We start from the raw sequence: 15,453 nt of genomic DNA on the forward strand, positions 1-15,453 counted from the left end.
TTAAATTACGTTACTAATTTCAGTAACTGTAATACAACACAAAACTATTCAATTATCATTTACAAGGAGTTTTTGTTAAGTATGGTAATTGATATAAGCCTATGCTAGATTCTTTAAAGAAACTTACTTTTTACATTATTTGGGGTGAACAAAAAATGCATTAACAAGAGAAAATGCGAAGGTTGTACTACAAAGGTTTAGGGCTAATATTTTGCATATCGACATTAATGTTAATATGCTATTATAAAATAACTAATGATAAATACATTTTACGAGTTATATTTTTATGATGAAGTAAAAAAACAAAAGTCAGCGTTTTATGGATTACATTTTCTAAAATCGTATGGTCAAATAGTTAACAGTTCTCAGTTGAGAACAGACAAATACACTGGCAAAATTTTGGATTGGACAATATATTTTTCCGAACTAAGTAGAAATCTAGCACTTGTAAAAAAGTTGAACCCAAAGTTAGATGCTAATTTAGCAACCTGTGCAAAATATACGCAAGTTATTGTTGACAGTACGGAGCAATATAAAAGAGGCGACCAGTTTAAAGCGGTTATTCAAGCAAAGGACTGTAACAGGATCATAAAAAACTTTGGTGGTGATTATTTTCTTTCTAAGCTAACATACGAAAATTCAATCCTTGAAAGACTGTAGCTTATTTTGGATAAATCCACATAAGTTAACTTTTAATTTTATAAAAAAACAGTTTTTGATGTTGATTTGAAATGGAATTGTTATTTATTTGCTGTCAAGCTTTGGCGTATTTTTCCTTTCTATTTAAATAATAAGTTTCAATGCTTTAAACTATAACTTGTTTATCGAATTTGCGGGTTATTTAACAACTCTTTTTACATGGAAACTCTAACCTCGTTTTTCTGGTATTGAATTATTTTCCAACGATTTATTTCTACTTTTTATTAAGTGCAAATGTTCGTTTTAAAAATAGTCAGGCGATTTCGTTCTTCTGAACGGACGCCACCCAATAAACATGGATTTAGACATTACTTAAATTCAGCGTTTATTTCCGTAAGAATTAGCCAGAATTATATATTTTTGTAAACAACCAACAACTAAAAACTGTTACTAAAATTAAGTAATTAATAATTCGCTACAAGACCAAGTGGTATTGCGGCTCAAGTTACTGATCATTCAAATGGAACGTATACTGTAGGATCTAATACACTACTACTATGGCTTAAACAATTATTAAACTCCAATAGAGTACGCTGTAAAGATAAGCATCGATAAGAAAGCCACACTTAATTAAAATACACAAAATAGTCGTGTTAAATCAAACTCGCTAACTTATTACCAAAACCTGCCCAAGGATTCAATCTACCAAATGTAATCTGTACAAGCGGCTTTTAATCAGAATTGAAACTACAGGAAATGCGAAATAAATGCGACACAAAAATATGACATGAAACACAAACTATAAAGTATATAATCAACAAATTAAGTATAAAAGCGAAAGTCTAATTGTGTGTTAAACCTTACTTCGACCTTACTTATTTATGAGTTTTTACGTCCAGCGAACTGACCAAAAAGCTATATTGCCAGTTATTTAAAGCGAAATAAAATAGGAGAAAGCGCATACAAACAATAAAGAAAATACAAAGCATTATCGATAAACAGAACAACAAATGCGTCATAAATGACGATGGGGAGTGAAAAATCTCCCGCAGCTGGGATCAAGCCGAATGATTCAGCGTGAAACGCCGAAGCTCACTAAAAGTGACCTCCCGCTAATAAATCATTTCAAATTTTTAATAAGATCGATAATGGACATAACATATACAATTTCAGCTAAATTATTGTTTGAAGGTATGTAGATTACGTAGCGTTGCTAAATTCGCAAGCAAAGTGCGTATAACACAACCAAACTAATGTAAAACAATACGCGCAAATGTATATATAAGAATAACAAAGTGAAACAATATAATTTTGGTATATCCAAACGTAAAAAAACTTTTGTTACCCCGGCACAATCTTAATAAGTTTGCTGCCTGTTTGGATTTTGTTTTGTCCTGGTAAATCATCTTATTCAAGGTATGATACAGCTGTGGAAGTTTGAGTCTTGGCGATAAACGAATTTGCAAGTTAGAAGACAAGTTGACTTCAGGTTTACCACATCGACCTAATGGTTTCTTTTTAAAGGGTCAGTGGTGGTCACTGAAGTGTAGGTGTAGTATAAAGTCATTAAGCGAACTAGATAAATGTTTACAGAACAAAGTTATATATTTTATAGTTGATTTTACATCTAGGCATTTTTTTACGTTAGTTATGCATCGTTTATGTATGACACTTGAAGGTCCCGATTCAGGTACTGTATGGCAACAACCTAAAGTGTCTCGCATTCATAAGAACAATATCACGATGAACTACGGGGCACATGTGCCTTCTTTACAAAATCCGGGTCCACCTTCAAGTCGACCGTACTTTAATGACCAGTTTGATTAACTTAAAGGCGGCAAAAATGTTTACATAAAAATGAATTACGGCCCACACGTTTATTTTTACGAACCTTCAGTGTACATACACCGTTTGTTTTTTTTGTTTTTTTTTTGTTTTTTTTTGTATATATCTTTATCCTCGATGTGGGAAAGTCGAATGCTTCAGAGACGCTTTAAAACGTTTACTTGATAAATACCCTGACACACAAGTTATTATTAATGGAAACAACGTACTAAATTGGGCCTATGAATGGCTTGGAAAACGCCAAGACATGTTAATGTATAATATATTTAAGGAAATGAAATCAGTTAAGTTTATAGATTTGTGGGATTTTGGCACGAATTGTGGGATTTTGGCATAACAAGGTGAAGCGTAATGCCTATAGTTTTTTGAAATAATACTAGGCCACAAAAAGTTTTATTTTGAAGCCTATTTATTCTATTGCTTGACAATAAATTACTATTGGACTTTAATATCCTGTTTTACTTCCCTGTGATAAAAGAAAAATGTGATTTAGTGTAATTTAAAATATAAAGTTGGTATTTGGGGCTTGGTTAAGTAATGAGTTTCAAATCGAAGTACATATAAATGGTTGGAAAATTAAAACCGTGTAAACAACATTTAGTAACAGTTACAGATAATATACAACAGTGACCTATCAGTAATTAATTTCATGAGTTACGTTTTTATTCACCACATTTCTGTGTTATATACAATGCTTCACGGTTAACTTATTTTTGACCAATGCTTTAGAATCACACGAGAAAACGATTATATATTTTTTGCTAAACAAAATTAGAAAAGGGGGCGTTTACATTATTCTTTAAGAATAACGATGTCTTTAGAATATTAATTTAAGTAACTCTTTTCAGTCCGATTGTCAAATTTTGTAGCGGGCTAACAACTGGGTTAACTTCAATTCATTTTTTGTTTGGCTAGGGGAATTTTGCAGCGCTTAAAATCTATTGTTAAAACGTAACGGTTTCTCTAAGATATGGGTAAGGTTTTAGTCTAGCACAAATAAAGGTGTATTTAAATCTAGTTCATTCAAATGTGAGACGTGTTAGGTATTTATGTTCGTTTGAACTTAAAAATATTTTATTGTTTAATTTAGATAGTTTAAGACCCTGGTTTTTTGTTTGTTTTTTTACAGAAAATAAAACTAGGTAATTATTAACTACAATTCCATGTGCCTTTTGTTTCAAAGCTGGAAGAAAAATATTGGAACATAGTATTTCAATTTGCCTAGGTAGAAAAATATAGTAGAAGTGTATTGCATGATTAAATTAAAATTAAATAATATAAGTGATAATTGCTAGGTGGACCATATGCCTTAAAGCAAGTTCTCTTGTATTATCTAGAATGAACAAAAGATACTTTAACAAGAAAAAATGCGAAGGTCGTATTTTAAAGTGTTAGGCTTGATATTTTGCTTGTCCACATTGATGTTAATATGCTATTATAAAATAACCAGCAATGAATATGAACAAAAATACAAGTTTTATTTTTATTCCGAAGTGAAAAACCCAAAGTCAGCGTTTTATGGACTACATTTTCTGAAATCGTATGGTCAATCGGTTAACAGTTCTCAGTTAAAAATAGACAAATACACCGACAAAATTTTAAATTGGACAACATATTTTCCCAAACTAAGCAGAAATCTAGCACTTGTAAAAAAATTGAACCCAAAATTAGATGGTAATTTAGCAACCTGTGCGAATTATACGCAGGTAATTCTTGATGGCACAAAGCAATATAACGTAGGCGACCAGTTTAAAGCGGTTATTCAAGCAAAAAACTGCAACGGAAATAAAAAGAACCTTGGTGGTGATTATTTTCGATCTAAGCTAACATACGGAGATTTCATCCTTGAAAGACCAAGTGGTATTGCTGCTCAAATTACGGATCATTCAAATGGAACGTATACAATTTCAGCTGAATTATTGTTTAAAGGTTTGTTGATCAATCCATGTGGTGTGTACAGGAATAAATACATGTATGTACAGAGTATAAATACATATACGTATAAGAATAATCAAGTCCAAAACAATATAATTTTGACCTAGCTCTTAAAATATAGGAGTGTTTTACACGAACCTAAGTTTTATGTTGTCATGTTTGTTTTATAAATTATTGATCTAAGCTACATTGTCCAGTGTTTGGATTGCTTAAAGTTGGTGCTGTAGATTACGTCTCATAAGAACATCGCAAACGATTTTTTGAATTTAACCACGACTTAATGTGGTCTACAATGTTTTACCAAATTTATCATTTTGTAAGTTTGGATTAAAAAGAGCATCTTATTCAAGGTATGATGCAGTTGGAGGTATTATTGGTTTCTTCTGTTGAGTCAATCAGCAATATAATATATGTTACATCTGAGCGAGAATACAAAGGAGCTACTTATGAATGTGAACTTGAAACAGGGGAACTTGTGGAATGTAACGTCGACTTAACAGTTAATGAGAGGTTACTAATTTTTAAATTGATTGTTGTTTATTTAAGTATTTAACATATATTTTAAATGATATTTATTACTCTAGGTACAAGAAAAAAGACCTGTGCGACTATACTCTGCCGAGAAATTTGGAACCTTGGTTTGCTGTGAAGCCCATATCTGGAGTATGTTCGCCCATAAAAAATGTTGTTTTCAAGCAGTCCAACAATGTTAATGGCGAACCAAGCTATGTCTTTCCAAACATAGACCCCATAGCAGGCTCAGGTTACACATTTTTTGTGGATGATGGAAAGTTAAATTCTGGCGAAATACAACTTTGCAATTTAGAGGACAATTTGGTATCAGGTTTTGCACAGCGACCGAATGGTTTCTTTTCGAAGGGTCAGTGGTGGTCACTGGAGTGTAGGCGTAGTATGACGTCATTAGACAAACTAGATAAATGTTTACGGAACACAGTTATATATTTTATTGGTGATTCCACATCTAGGCAATTTTTTACCTTGGTTATGCAAAGTTTATTTACGACACTTGAAGGTCCCGCTTCAGGTACCGTTTGGCAACAACCTAAAGTGTCTCGCTCCCATAAGAACAACATTACGATGTACTACAGGGCACATGGGCCCCCTTTACAAAATCCAGGCCCGCCTTCAAGTCGACCGTACTTTAGTGACCAGTTCGATCAACTTAAAGGCGGCAAAAATGTTTACATAATAATGAATTACGGCCCACACGTTTATTTTTACGAACCTTCAGTGTACATACACCGTTTGTTGGGTGCCAGAGACGCTTTAAAACGTTTACTTGATAGATACCCTGACACACAAGTTATTATTAAGGGAAATAACGTACTAAATTGGGCCTATGAATGGCTTGGAAAACGCCAAGACATGTTAATGTATAATATATTTAAGGGAATGAAATCAGTCAAGTTTATTGATTTATGGGATTTTGGCACGGTTTGGCCCTTAGAAACTGCAAATTTTCACCCATACCCGGATCCTTTAGAACAACAAGCTTCACACATATTTAGTCATATTTGTCCTAAGCTTAAATAGGTTGCAGTTTTTGTTATTGTTCACTGTGATTTTTTAATTTAAAAAAAATATATTTGGCATTGTTTTTGTTTTTATTTCAGTTGGTTTATTTAAATTATGTTTTTTATTCTATATTTAAATATTTAGTTAAAAGTACTATTTACATAAAATCTAATATTGTAACGTACTATAATAAGGGTAGTAGTAAAACTGTAGACTACTGTAAACATTAAACATTTTGAAAAAATTAAATTACCGGATATCACAACGAAGTTTTGTATTCCAATTCTTATCTTAGATTTTACAATCTTTTATTAATCAAATGATTATCACTAAGACAGTACATCACTGAATTAAAAAATATTACAGGCTGTCAAGACTGGATTGAAAAACCAAAAATTACTTTGTTAAAGATCAGAAGATGAATATATATAAAATAGAGAGATCGCCAACATTTATCTATTTTTATATTTTATTTTTGGTGGGAAAAACAGTTGGATTATGTAACTTATTGAATTTAAAAAATTGAAATATGGATAAATTTTAAACAATAACTTATAATTTGGTTTTAAATATTTATGCATAGCTTTGACTTCTGTTACACAAATAGTTTACAATGTTGATTTTAATGTAGGTCACGTGTATTAAACAAGAGTTTTGACATAGAGGTGTGGTTGTAAGCGGTATTGCATAAGCACAGCCATATTTTTAAAAGTATACTTGGTTAAATACTATTTGAATTTTATCTATAGGTAAAAAAAATTAAAGGTATGGCCAAAGTTAAAAATTGTCTTATAATATTAATAGACAGATAGACGTCGTCTGTCGTTTTCGTTGATATCGATTAGATTTGGTAATGTGGTCAAAAAAGCCGTTACTACATTCAGACATTGCTGCATTGTGCGAGCCATTTTCTGATTATTGAAAAAGATTTTATTTATTCATACAGCTGTTGTAATACAAAATGTTTTTGTTTTTTATTAAAAAACATATATAACTTTTCTTTTAGTTGTCATAGTCGTTACAACATTATAGTAGTTTATTTTATTTCTCCATTGTTAATCTTTAACTTTAGTTATCTAAATGCAATTTAAAATCATTATACAGACAGACAGACTTAAAACCAAAATTATGAAAAACAGTTAAAAAGATCATATTAACACTCAATTTCTTAATTAAGCAGCAAGGCTATTTTGTTTGTCATTAGTGTTATAAATTATAAAATGTATTAGATGCTATTTGTTATTAAAAAAAATTTAACGCAATTTTTTTTACAAGCCAAGTTTATTTTTGATTTATGAAATAACATGTAATCATATGACAATATGAATTTTTAGATAACTTTATTAGTTAAAAGTTAAGAATAAAAAGTAACAGAATGAGTGATTCACGTTATTTTACAACCACCAAAAAGGGGGAGATTTATGAGCTGAAAGCTGATCTTAACAGCGACAAAAAGGACAAGAAAAAGGAGGCCGTCAAGAAAGTAATTGCCAGCATGACTGTTGGCAAGGATGTCAGTGCTCTGTTTCCTGATGTAATCAACTGTATGCAAACCGACAATCTGGAGTTAAAGAAGCTTGTTTATCTCTATTTGATGAATTATGCAAAAAGTCAACCAGATATGGCTATCATGGCTGTTAATACATTCGTAAAGGATTGTGATGATCCCAACCCTTTGATTAGAGCACTTGCTGTCCGTACAATGGGCTGTATTAGAGTGGATAAAATCACTGAATATTTGTGTGAACCGCTTAGAAAATGTCTTAAAGATGAGGATCCGTATGTGCGCAAAACAGCAGCAGTGTGTGTGGCTAAACTTTACGACATCAACAACACCATGGTCGAAGATCAAGGATTTTTGGATGCACTCAAGGATTTGTTGTCAGATTCTAACCCAATGGTGGTGGCAAACGCTGTTGCGGCTCTTTCGGAAATCGGGGAATCATCAACAAGAGCTGCTGAACAGGTCAACTTCATGAATTCGCAAACCATCAACAAGCTGTTGACTGCATTGAACGAATGCACAGAATGGGGACAAATTTTTATCCTTGATTCGTTGTCCAACTACAACCCTCAAGATGCAAGGGAAGCACAAAGCATTGCTGAACGAGTTACACCCCGTCTTCAACATGCCAACTCTTCTGTTGTTCTCTCTGCGGTCAAAGTCTGTATGAAGCTGTTAGAACTGATGGATGATGATAAAGAATATCAGGGAAACTTGTTGAAAAAGTTGTCCCCTCCGTTGGTGACTCTTCTTTCTGCTGAGCCAGAAATTCAATATGTTGCTTTAAGGAATATAAATCTTATTGTTCAAAAACGACCAGGAGTTTTAAAGCACGAGATGAAAGTGTTTTTTGTTAAATATAATGATCCAATCTATGTTAAGCTAGAAAAGTTGGATATTATGATTCGACTTGCATCACAGTCCAATATTGCCCAGGTCTTGGCTGAACTTAAGGAATATGCTCAAGAAGTGGATGTTGATTTTGTGAGAAAATCAGTTCGGGCTATTGGTAGATGTGCTATTAAGGTTGAGCAATCTGCAGAGAGATGTGTTAGTACTTTACTGGATCTCATTCAGACCAAAGTCAATTATGTTGTACAAGAAGCAATTGTGGTGATTAAGGATATTTTTAGAAAATATCCGAACAAGTATGAAAGCATTATTGCTAACCTTTGTGAGAATTTGGATACTTTGGATGAGCCTGAAGCCAGGGCGTCAATGATTTGGATTATAGGAGAATATGCGGAGAGAATCGACAACGCTGATGAGCTGCTGGAATCATTTTTGGAAGGATTTCATGATGAAAACACACAAGTGCAGCTGCAGCTCTTAACTGCTATTGTGAAGTTGTTTTTAAAGAAACCAACTGAGACACAAGAGCTTGTACAGTCTGTTCTTAGCCTTGCAACACAGGATAGTGATAACCCAGACCTGAGAGATCGTGGTTACATTTATTGGAGACTTTTGTCAACAGATCCAGCTGCTGCTAAAGATGTGGTGCTTGCTGAAAAGCCACTGATTTCTGAAGAAACTGATTTGATTGAGCCAACTTTACTCGATGAATTGATTTGCCATATTGCATCACTTGCTTCTGTTTATCACAAGCCCCCATCATCTTTTATTGAAGGAGAAAGAGGAGCTGCTGCTATGAGAAAGTCTCTCCACTCTAAAGTGGCTGGCTCTCCTGAATCTGGAACACGTGAGCCGGATGCTAATGCTTCTCCTCCTGCTCCAACACCTCAGGTGATTCCGGCACAAGATTCTATGATTACCGATTTGTTGGGACTGGATCTTGGTCCCACTGTTGTGCAACCTGTTGCTCCTCCATTGGTGTCCTCGAATCCAATGGATCAACTCGGAGGATTTGATTATCTTCTTGGAGGACCTACCCCTGGAATGCCGCCTGCTCAAACAGTGGCTCCACCGGCATCTGGTCCAGATAGCAATGCTTTGTTAGGATTAGATTTTAATCCTTCCCCTGCGACAACATTTGCTCTGCCAAAAGAAACATGGTTGTCTGCACCCTCTGCCAAAGGTATGGAGTTGCAAGGATACTTCCAACGAAGACAAAAAGAAATATTTATGAATCTCACCTTCACTAATAAAGCAATGCAATCGATGACTGGTTTTGCAATCCAACTGAACAAAAACAGCTTTGGCTTGACTCCTAATATTCCTCTGAATGTGTCCACTGTTCACCCAAACCAGAGTTTTGATGTTTCTCTTCCCCTCAACGTCAACGGACCAGTTCAAAGAATGGAACCGGCCAACAATCTCCAAGTTGCTGTAAAAAATAACATCGACGTATTTTACTTCTCTACTCTTATTCCAGTTCATGTTATGTTTCTTGAAGAGGGAGAGATGGATCGCAAGGTTTTCCTGTCGACTTGGAAGGACATACCAACTAGCAATGAGAAGTCTTTTCCTCTTGACAACCTAGCATCTGTTCCCAACGTCACCACTGATTCTATTATTGAAAAGCTTCGTGCTAACAACGTGTTCATGATTGCAAAGCGCACTGTCGAAGGAAAGGATATGGTGTATCTGTCCTTACAGCTGCCTAGGGAAATGTGGGTGCTAATGGAGTTAAAGGTAACACCTGGCATACCCTACAACACATACATGATGGCTTACAAGTGCAGGCAAATTGCTGTGTTGCCTTTAGTCAATTCCAGCATTGATTTAATTCTTCGTGGCTAATTTAAATAAATATTATTCATTTTAAAGGCAGAATAACAAAGATAATTATGTGTATTTTATTGTCTAGAATATACTGTTTTTTAAATGTACCAACCATAATATAAACTGCATTTTATTGATTAAAAACTATGAATAAATATTTTTTTGTTATTTTATGATAAGGTTTTATTATCATGCCATTTCACATAAAAGCTGCATTTAAATTAAGTCTATGTCTATTGATTAAATGTGTAGAAAATCAATAACTTTGGCTTGCAAATTCAATGTATGTGTAGCACTAATCTTAAATATTAAATAGGGTTTCTATGTTTATTAAATAGGGTTTCTATGTTTTGGTTTATTTCTCTTGCATGTTGTATTTTGATTTAATTATTTATAGTTTAGCTTATAGTTCAATAAATGTTGTAATCATAACTTTAATCACTACTTCTAACCATTATACATTCTATTGTTATTCCTAATAACTTGTCACTAATATAATGTATTTAATCGTTCTCAATATAGATATTGATCAAAGTGGATTTTAAGTTAATGTATTTATAAGTTATTAGGAAATATTACTGATATATTAAACAAAAAAAGTTTAACTTGATATTGTAATGAGGCGTAACAGCAGCAATAGAAGAAATGGAACCCGAAATTTTAATTACAAGTATGATTTTCGGACTATTAACGAACAACAGGTAAAATGAAAGTTAATTATACCGCCATTAATATATAATTAACAACTTTTATTGGTATCTAGTTACTTAGTTTCAAAAAGGTATGTAAATAGGTTTTTAAATATGCATTTATTATGTAGATAGTTTAAATTTTCTTTTTGAATAGCCTATTATTTTCAAGGTTGAAGATATAACTTTGGAATTTTTCTACAAACCTCACACAATTACTTTGCTGCTTGTAGTTCTTATGGCATTGCTTTATACGGTATTAACCAGGTAATATTTATAGATATATATAAATTTTAACGCTTTTTTGTTGTTTAAATATTTTTTTATTAATAACAAAAAAAATATTTTTTTAAACGTTTTTATTTTTTTGTTATAGAGATTCAAGTTCAGACAAGGATAATGTCTGGTTCGGATTTTGTGCAGTTTGTTTCTTTTTTGCAGTTATAAGTGTTTTAGCTTTTCCAAACGGTCCCTTCACAAGACCTCATCCCGCAGTAAGTTTATTAAACCCCTATTAACATGTGTAATGTATTTTTAACTAAAAAGGCTATTACAAGAATGGGAAAGATTTTAAAACGCTTTGTACTTGACTTCTTTTTTCAATGTATAAAATTCATTATACATAAAAGAATTTTTTTTTTTGAAATGCAGCTGTGGAGAATAATATTTGGCATCAGCGTCATGTATTTTATGGGGCTTGTGTTTTTGTCATTTTTAAATATCAAACAAGTTCGTGACATTATGATTTGGTTTGATGCTGATATAAAAAATGCAAAACGTGAAGTCGACGTTGTGGAGGTAAAGTTTTTAGAATTGTATTTTTTAAATTAGAGTTAAAGTGTAATATTATATTAAAAATTGTTTTTAGAGATATTTGTATTAAGTTTGGAGATTAAATAAATTTTCTGGCAGCTTTTGTATAAGTTTCCTTCCTATTTTAATTTAATCTGTTATTTACATTAAAAAGTAACACTAATTTCCATTTCTCTTTAGTTACATTCGCTTATTAACTACATAATACCAATTACTTCCTACTTCCTACTGTTATTTCCTTTAAAAAACAACAAAAAAAGTCATTAATCTTATAGGAATATGCTGTCAACTGTTCCGATGTGACATTGTACAGATTATATTCAAGTTTAGACATTTTTGCATTTGCGCACTTAATGGGCTGGGGACTGAAGGCTCTGCTGCTAAGAAGTTATGCAATGTGTTGGACTATCAGCATCTTGTGGGAAATAACTGAAGTATGTTGATGTACTGCTTGTAATAACCATTACATCTATAATTAACTGGTGTTGTTTTAACTTCAAACATGAATATATTTTAAATAAAAATTTATATAAATTTTTAGTTTTTTTTGTTCTTGCAATGAGTTTTTAATTTTTTAGCTCTTCTTTATGCATCTTCTTCCCAACTTTCAAGAGTGTTGGTGGGATCAGATCTTCCTGGATGTGATCATCTGTAATGGATGTGGAATTTGGATGGGGATTCAAGTTTGTCGGTTCCTTGAGATGAGGGAATATCGATGGGAATCTATAAAGTAATTTAAATGTTTTTGACTAATTTTTAATTATCTATATTTAAATATAATTTTATTGCTTGTTATTAATTTATTTATAATTAAGCTAGCTTTGTCGTAGCAAACTTATTTTAATTGTCTGAAGATTAGTATTGAAAAAAAACCTAAACAAAAGTGAAAGTCAATTTACTTTATTTATCATGAACATTTACCGTTATTTTTTAGAGATATTCACTCAGCATCAGGTAAACTAAGAAGAGCAGCCATGCAGTTCATGCCAGCTAAATTTGCCCCAGTCAGATGGTTGGATCCAAGTAGTAATATAATGAGGGTTGTCGGTGTTTACCTCCTTCTTGCATTTTTTATTGTAAGTGTGCATTTTTCGGTGTCATTAGCTATTAAGCAAAACAAAACTTTTGATTTTTTTTAAATGTATCAAAGGTAAAACAACTTTAAACCAAAATATGTAAATTTGTAATAGACTTGAAAATATGCAAATACAAATTTTAATAACTAAGTTGACTAATTTTTGAGTATAATTAATATAATACTGTGTTTGTAGAACTAGTTGAACTCAACTACTAATCAAACTTATAATTTTTTTTTATAAACCTATTGTTAAGTGTTTAAATATTATATCTAGTTGTGTGAATTGAACACGTTTTTCCTAAAACATTTCTTGCGGTATCCTGCCAAGCATATTTTTTGTTGGGGTAGAATATTACTTATAGGAGCAATATCAGCGCCTGCTCTAAGGTATTTCAGTTTAATTTTTGTCTTATTCAAGGAAAAATATATTGTCATTTTCAGAACCCTTTTTGGTAGTTTTTTTGTATAAGATTTATTATAGATTTGTGGTTACTAATAAATCGTTAAAGTTTTTTATAACATGACGTTGTTTTAGACAATATTATGTTTATTTAACTGACACAAGATGCAAAAGAGTTGGAACACAAACCTGGGTTTACATGTAAGTTCATTTTTTATTTAATTTTTTTTTAATTTGATGCTACATTAAAATATATAATTTTCTGTTCAATTCTTAACATTTTTAAGACTAGAAGATAAATGTTAATTTATTTTTATTTAAACATATGCAATACTCAGAAGAAATATAATTGGAGATACACAGTATTGTTTAACATTTGATTACAATATGGATAAAGTAATAAAGATTTTAACAGTATGAAAATCTAACCAAAACATACTAAAAATATTAGTTAATTTATTTTATTATTATGTTAGTGCAATAGTATGTTTGGAAACCATTATTTCAGTCAAATTTGGTGCAGAAGAATTCACAAGAACACAATTTCTGAACGTTATTGGATTTTTGGTGGTCACAGTAAGTTTTTAATCAATACATTTGTTTTAGTAAAACTGTTTAAATATTGATTTAAAAAAATCAATTTTTTTTTATTAACCTTCTTACAAGATTTTAGTTTTTATCTTGCTATAACATTTTTGATGATTTTTGGAGTTGTTTTCACTGAAATATTAACTTTACATTTTAATTGTGTTATAGATGATAATGACTTTAGTTAGTCTTTACTTTATGGTTATGCTTACAAGGTGGGGATATCAAAAGGTGTGTAAATATTATAAAGATATTCTCTTTTTTATTTGTGTAACAAAGGCATGTGGAAAATTTTTAACATGCTTTAACTTTGGCTTGGCTCTAATTGGATATCATATAAGGTTTAAACACCAAGTAATTTAGTGCTTTTAGCTTGCTGATTGTTTTTTTGGATTTAGCAAAATCATTAGTTTTTTGTAGCACCTTATTTCGCTAAATAAATAGACTGACGCAAAATTAAAGTAATCTATGATTGTAAAAGAATATAATGGCAAACTATTAACCGTGTTATAACCAACAACAGTTGAAATTAAGTTAAATGTTCAACCAATAATTATTTTAGGAGGTGGAGGTTTATGATGGAGAACTATCAGGCCCTGAATTCCCAGCCAAGTTAAGACCCTTAAATAAATTTAGTTGGGGCTCTTATGAAGACACAAGTTCTGGAAATGTCAGAAGTAGTTCGTCGTATGCAGAAAGCGATTCGGAATCCGAAAAAAATTCTGAGGCCACCAGAAGAAGAAAACATTATTTAAAACCATCACTAAAAAATGGAAATGGACTGCATTAATATTTTTATAATTTTTCCTTTATTCAAATCCCATTTTTGAAAGACTATTTTTTTTCTTTAGTATTTATTTTAAAGTTGCAATTTTAGGTTATGTTATATATCCTGGCATATTTTATTTACAATTATTCTTAAGGTGAATATTTTAATAAATATCTTATTATTTTTACAAATTATTGTTTATGTCCCCTCAAAAAAAGATTTTGTGGTAAAACTTTTGATGTATTTATTATCTATGGACATATGTTAGTGTTAATTAAAACACCATATAACCCTTTAAAAAGCATTTGTTTGATATACTTTTTTGGGGGGTCAGTTTACAATTATATCAAACTGCTAGGGCTCTATTAACACGTACATAGATATCTTGTAACTGTGCTTCTTTTCTTATTTTACCTTGTTTTTTTGCTTGCTATAATACTATTACATCAATGTTAACTTTTTGGGGTTGAGCTGTTTTATTATTGGTAAATACTATGCCTATACCAAGTGCAGAAACTACATTATTTCATACTTCCTATACTTATATTAATATCCATCTCATTTTAATGCCTAACAATTTTCATTGATTTGTTATTTTTCTTATAAATATGGTTTTGTATTTGATTTGCGAAATGTTTTATTAAATCGTAAAATTTGCTACCTCTACGATACTTTTGTTAATTTATATCTAATTTAAAAAAAAAAAATGGCGCGTACCTTTTTCGTACTTATATTTATAAACATGATTAAATATTGGTAAACCTAAAAACAAATAAATGTTTAATTTTGTACACCATTTCTAAAGACAATGTTTATTTGTGTCTGACTATTGAAGTATATTCATTGCTCCTTTGTGTTGCTATGCATTTAAATGATCGCTAATCATTATTAATATACGTACAAGGATCGTTACAGGTAGTTTATTTATACTAATGTGTTGTAATTTTCTTTCATGTTTCTTGTGTTCTGTTTACT

At 31.4% G+C, this 15,453-nt stretch overlaps 3 protein-coding genes across 4 annotated transcripts; all 3 read left to right on the top strand.

Moving 5' to 3' along the window:
- Nucleotides 1-2,304: 2,304 nt before the first annotated feature.
- LOC145752123 (NXPE family member 3-like) lies at nt 2,305-5,973 on the top strand. Its single transcript, XM_082568373.1, has 5 exons — nt 2,305-2,456; nt 3,935-4,130; nt 4,191-4,413; nt 4,770-4,929; nt 5,004-5,973. Exons 1-5 carry the CDS (start codon nt 2,305-2,307, stop codon nt 5,971-5,973), a joined length of 1,701 nt encoding a protein of 566 aa, XP_082424499.1.
- Nucleotides 5,974-7,293: 1,320 nt separating this feature from the next.
- On the top strand, nt 7,294-10,645 carry LOC145757052 (AP-1 complex subunit beta-1-like). The gene has a single exon (XM_082572413.1). It carries the CDS (start codon nt 7,331-7,333, stop codon nt 10,157-10,159), a length of 2,829 nt encoding a protein of 942 aa, XP_082428539.1. The 5' UTR covers nt 7,294-7,330; the 3' UTR covers nt 10,160-10,645.
- Nucleotides 10,646-10,670: 25 nt separating this feature from the next.
- LOC145757068 (phosphatidylserine synthase 1-like) lies at nt 10,671-15,414 on the top strand. Of its 2 annotated transcripts, XM_082572414.1 has the most exons (12): nt 10,671-10,842; nt 11,003-11,097; nt 11,207-11,324; nt 11,482-11,628; nt 11,919-12,077; nt 12,222-12,373; nt 12,578-12,719; nt 12,996-13,108; nt 13,257-13,322; nt 13,598-13,697; nt 13,878-13,940; nt 14,272-15,414. In XM_082572414.1, the coding sequence occupies exons 1-12, from the start codon at nt 10,759-10,761 to the stop codon at nt 14,497-14,499; spliced, it is 1,467 nt and encodes a 488-aa protein (XP_082428540.1). In that variant the 5' UTR covers nt 10,671-10,758; the 3' UTR covers nt 14,500-15,414. The 2 variants fall into 2 exon arrangements, with proteins under 2 accessions (XP_082428540.1, XP_082428541.1); XM_082572415.1 differs by lacking the exon at nt 13,878-13,940.
- The last annotated feature ends 39 nt before the right edge of the window (nt 15,415-15,453 follow it).

The sequence above is a fragment of the Corella eumyota genome, chromosome 1 (genome assembly GCF_963082875.1).
Source record: "Corella eumyota chromosome 1, kaCorEumy4.1, whole genome shotgun sequence".
In the NCBI taxonomy this organism is placed as follows: domain Eukaryota; kingdom Metazoa; phylum Chordata; class Ascidiacea; order Phlebobranchia; family Corellidae; genus Corella; species Corella eumyota.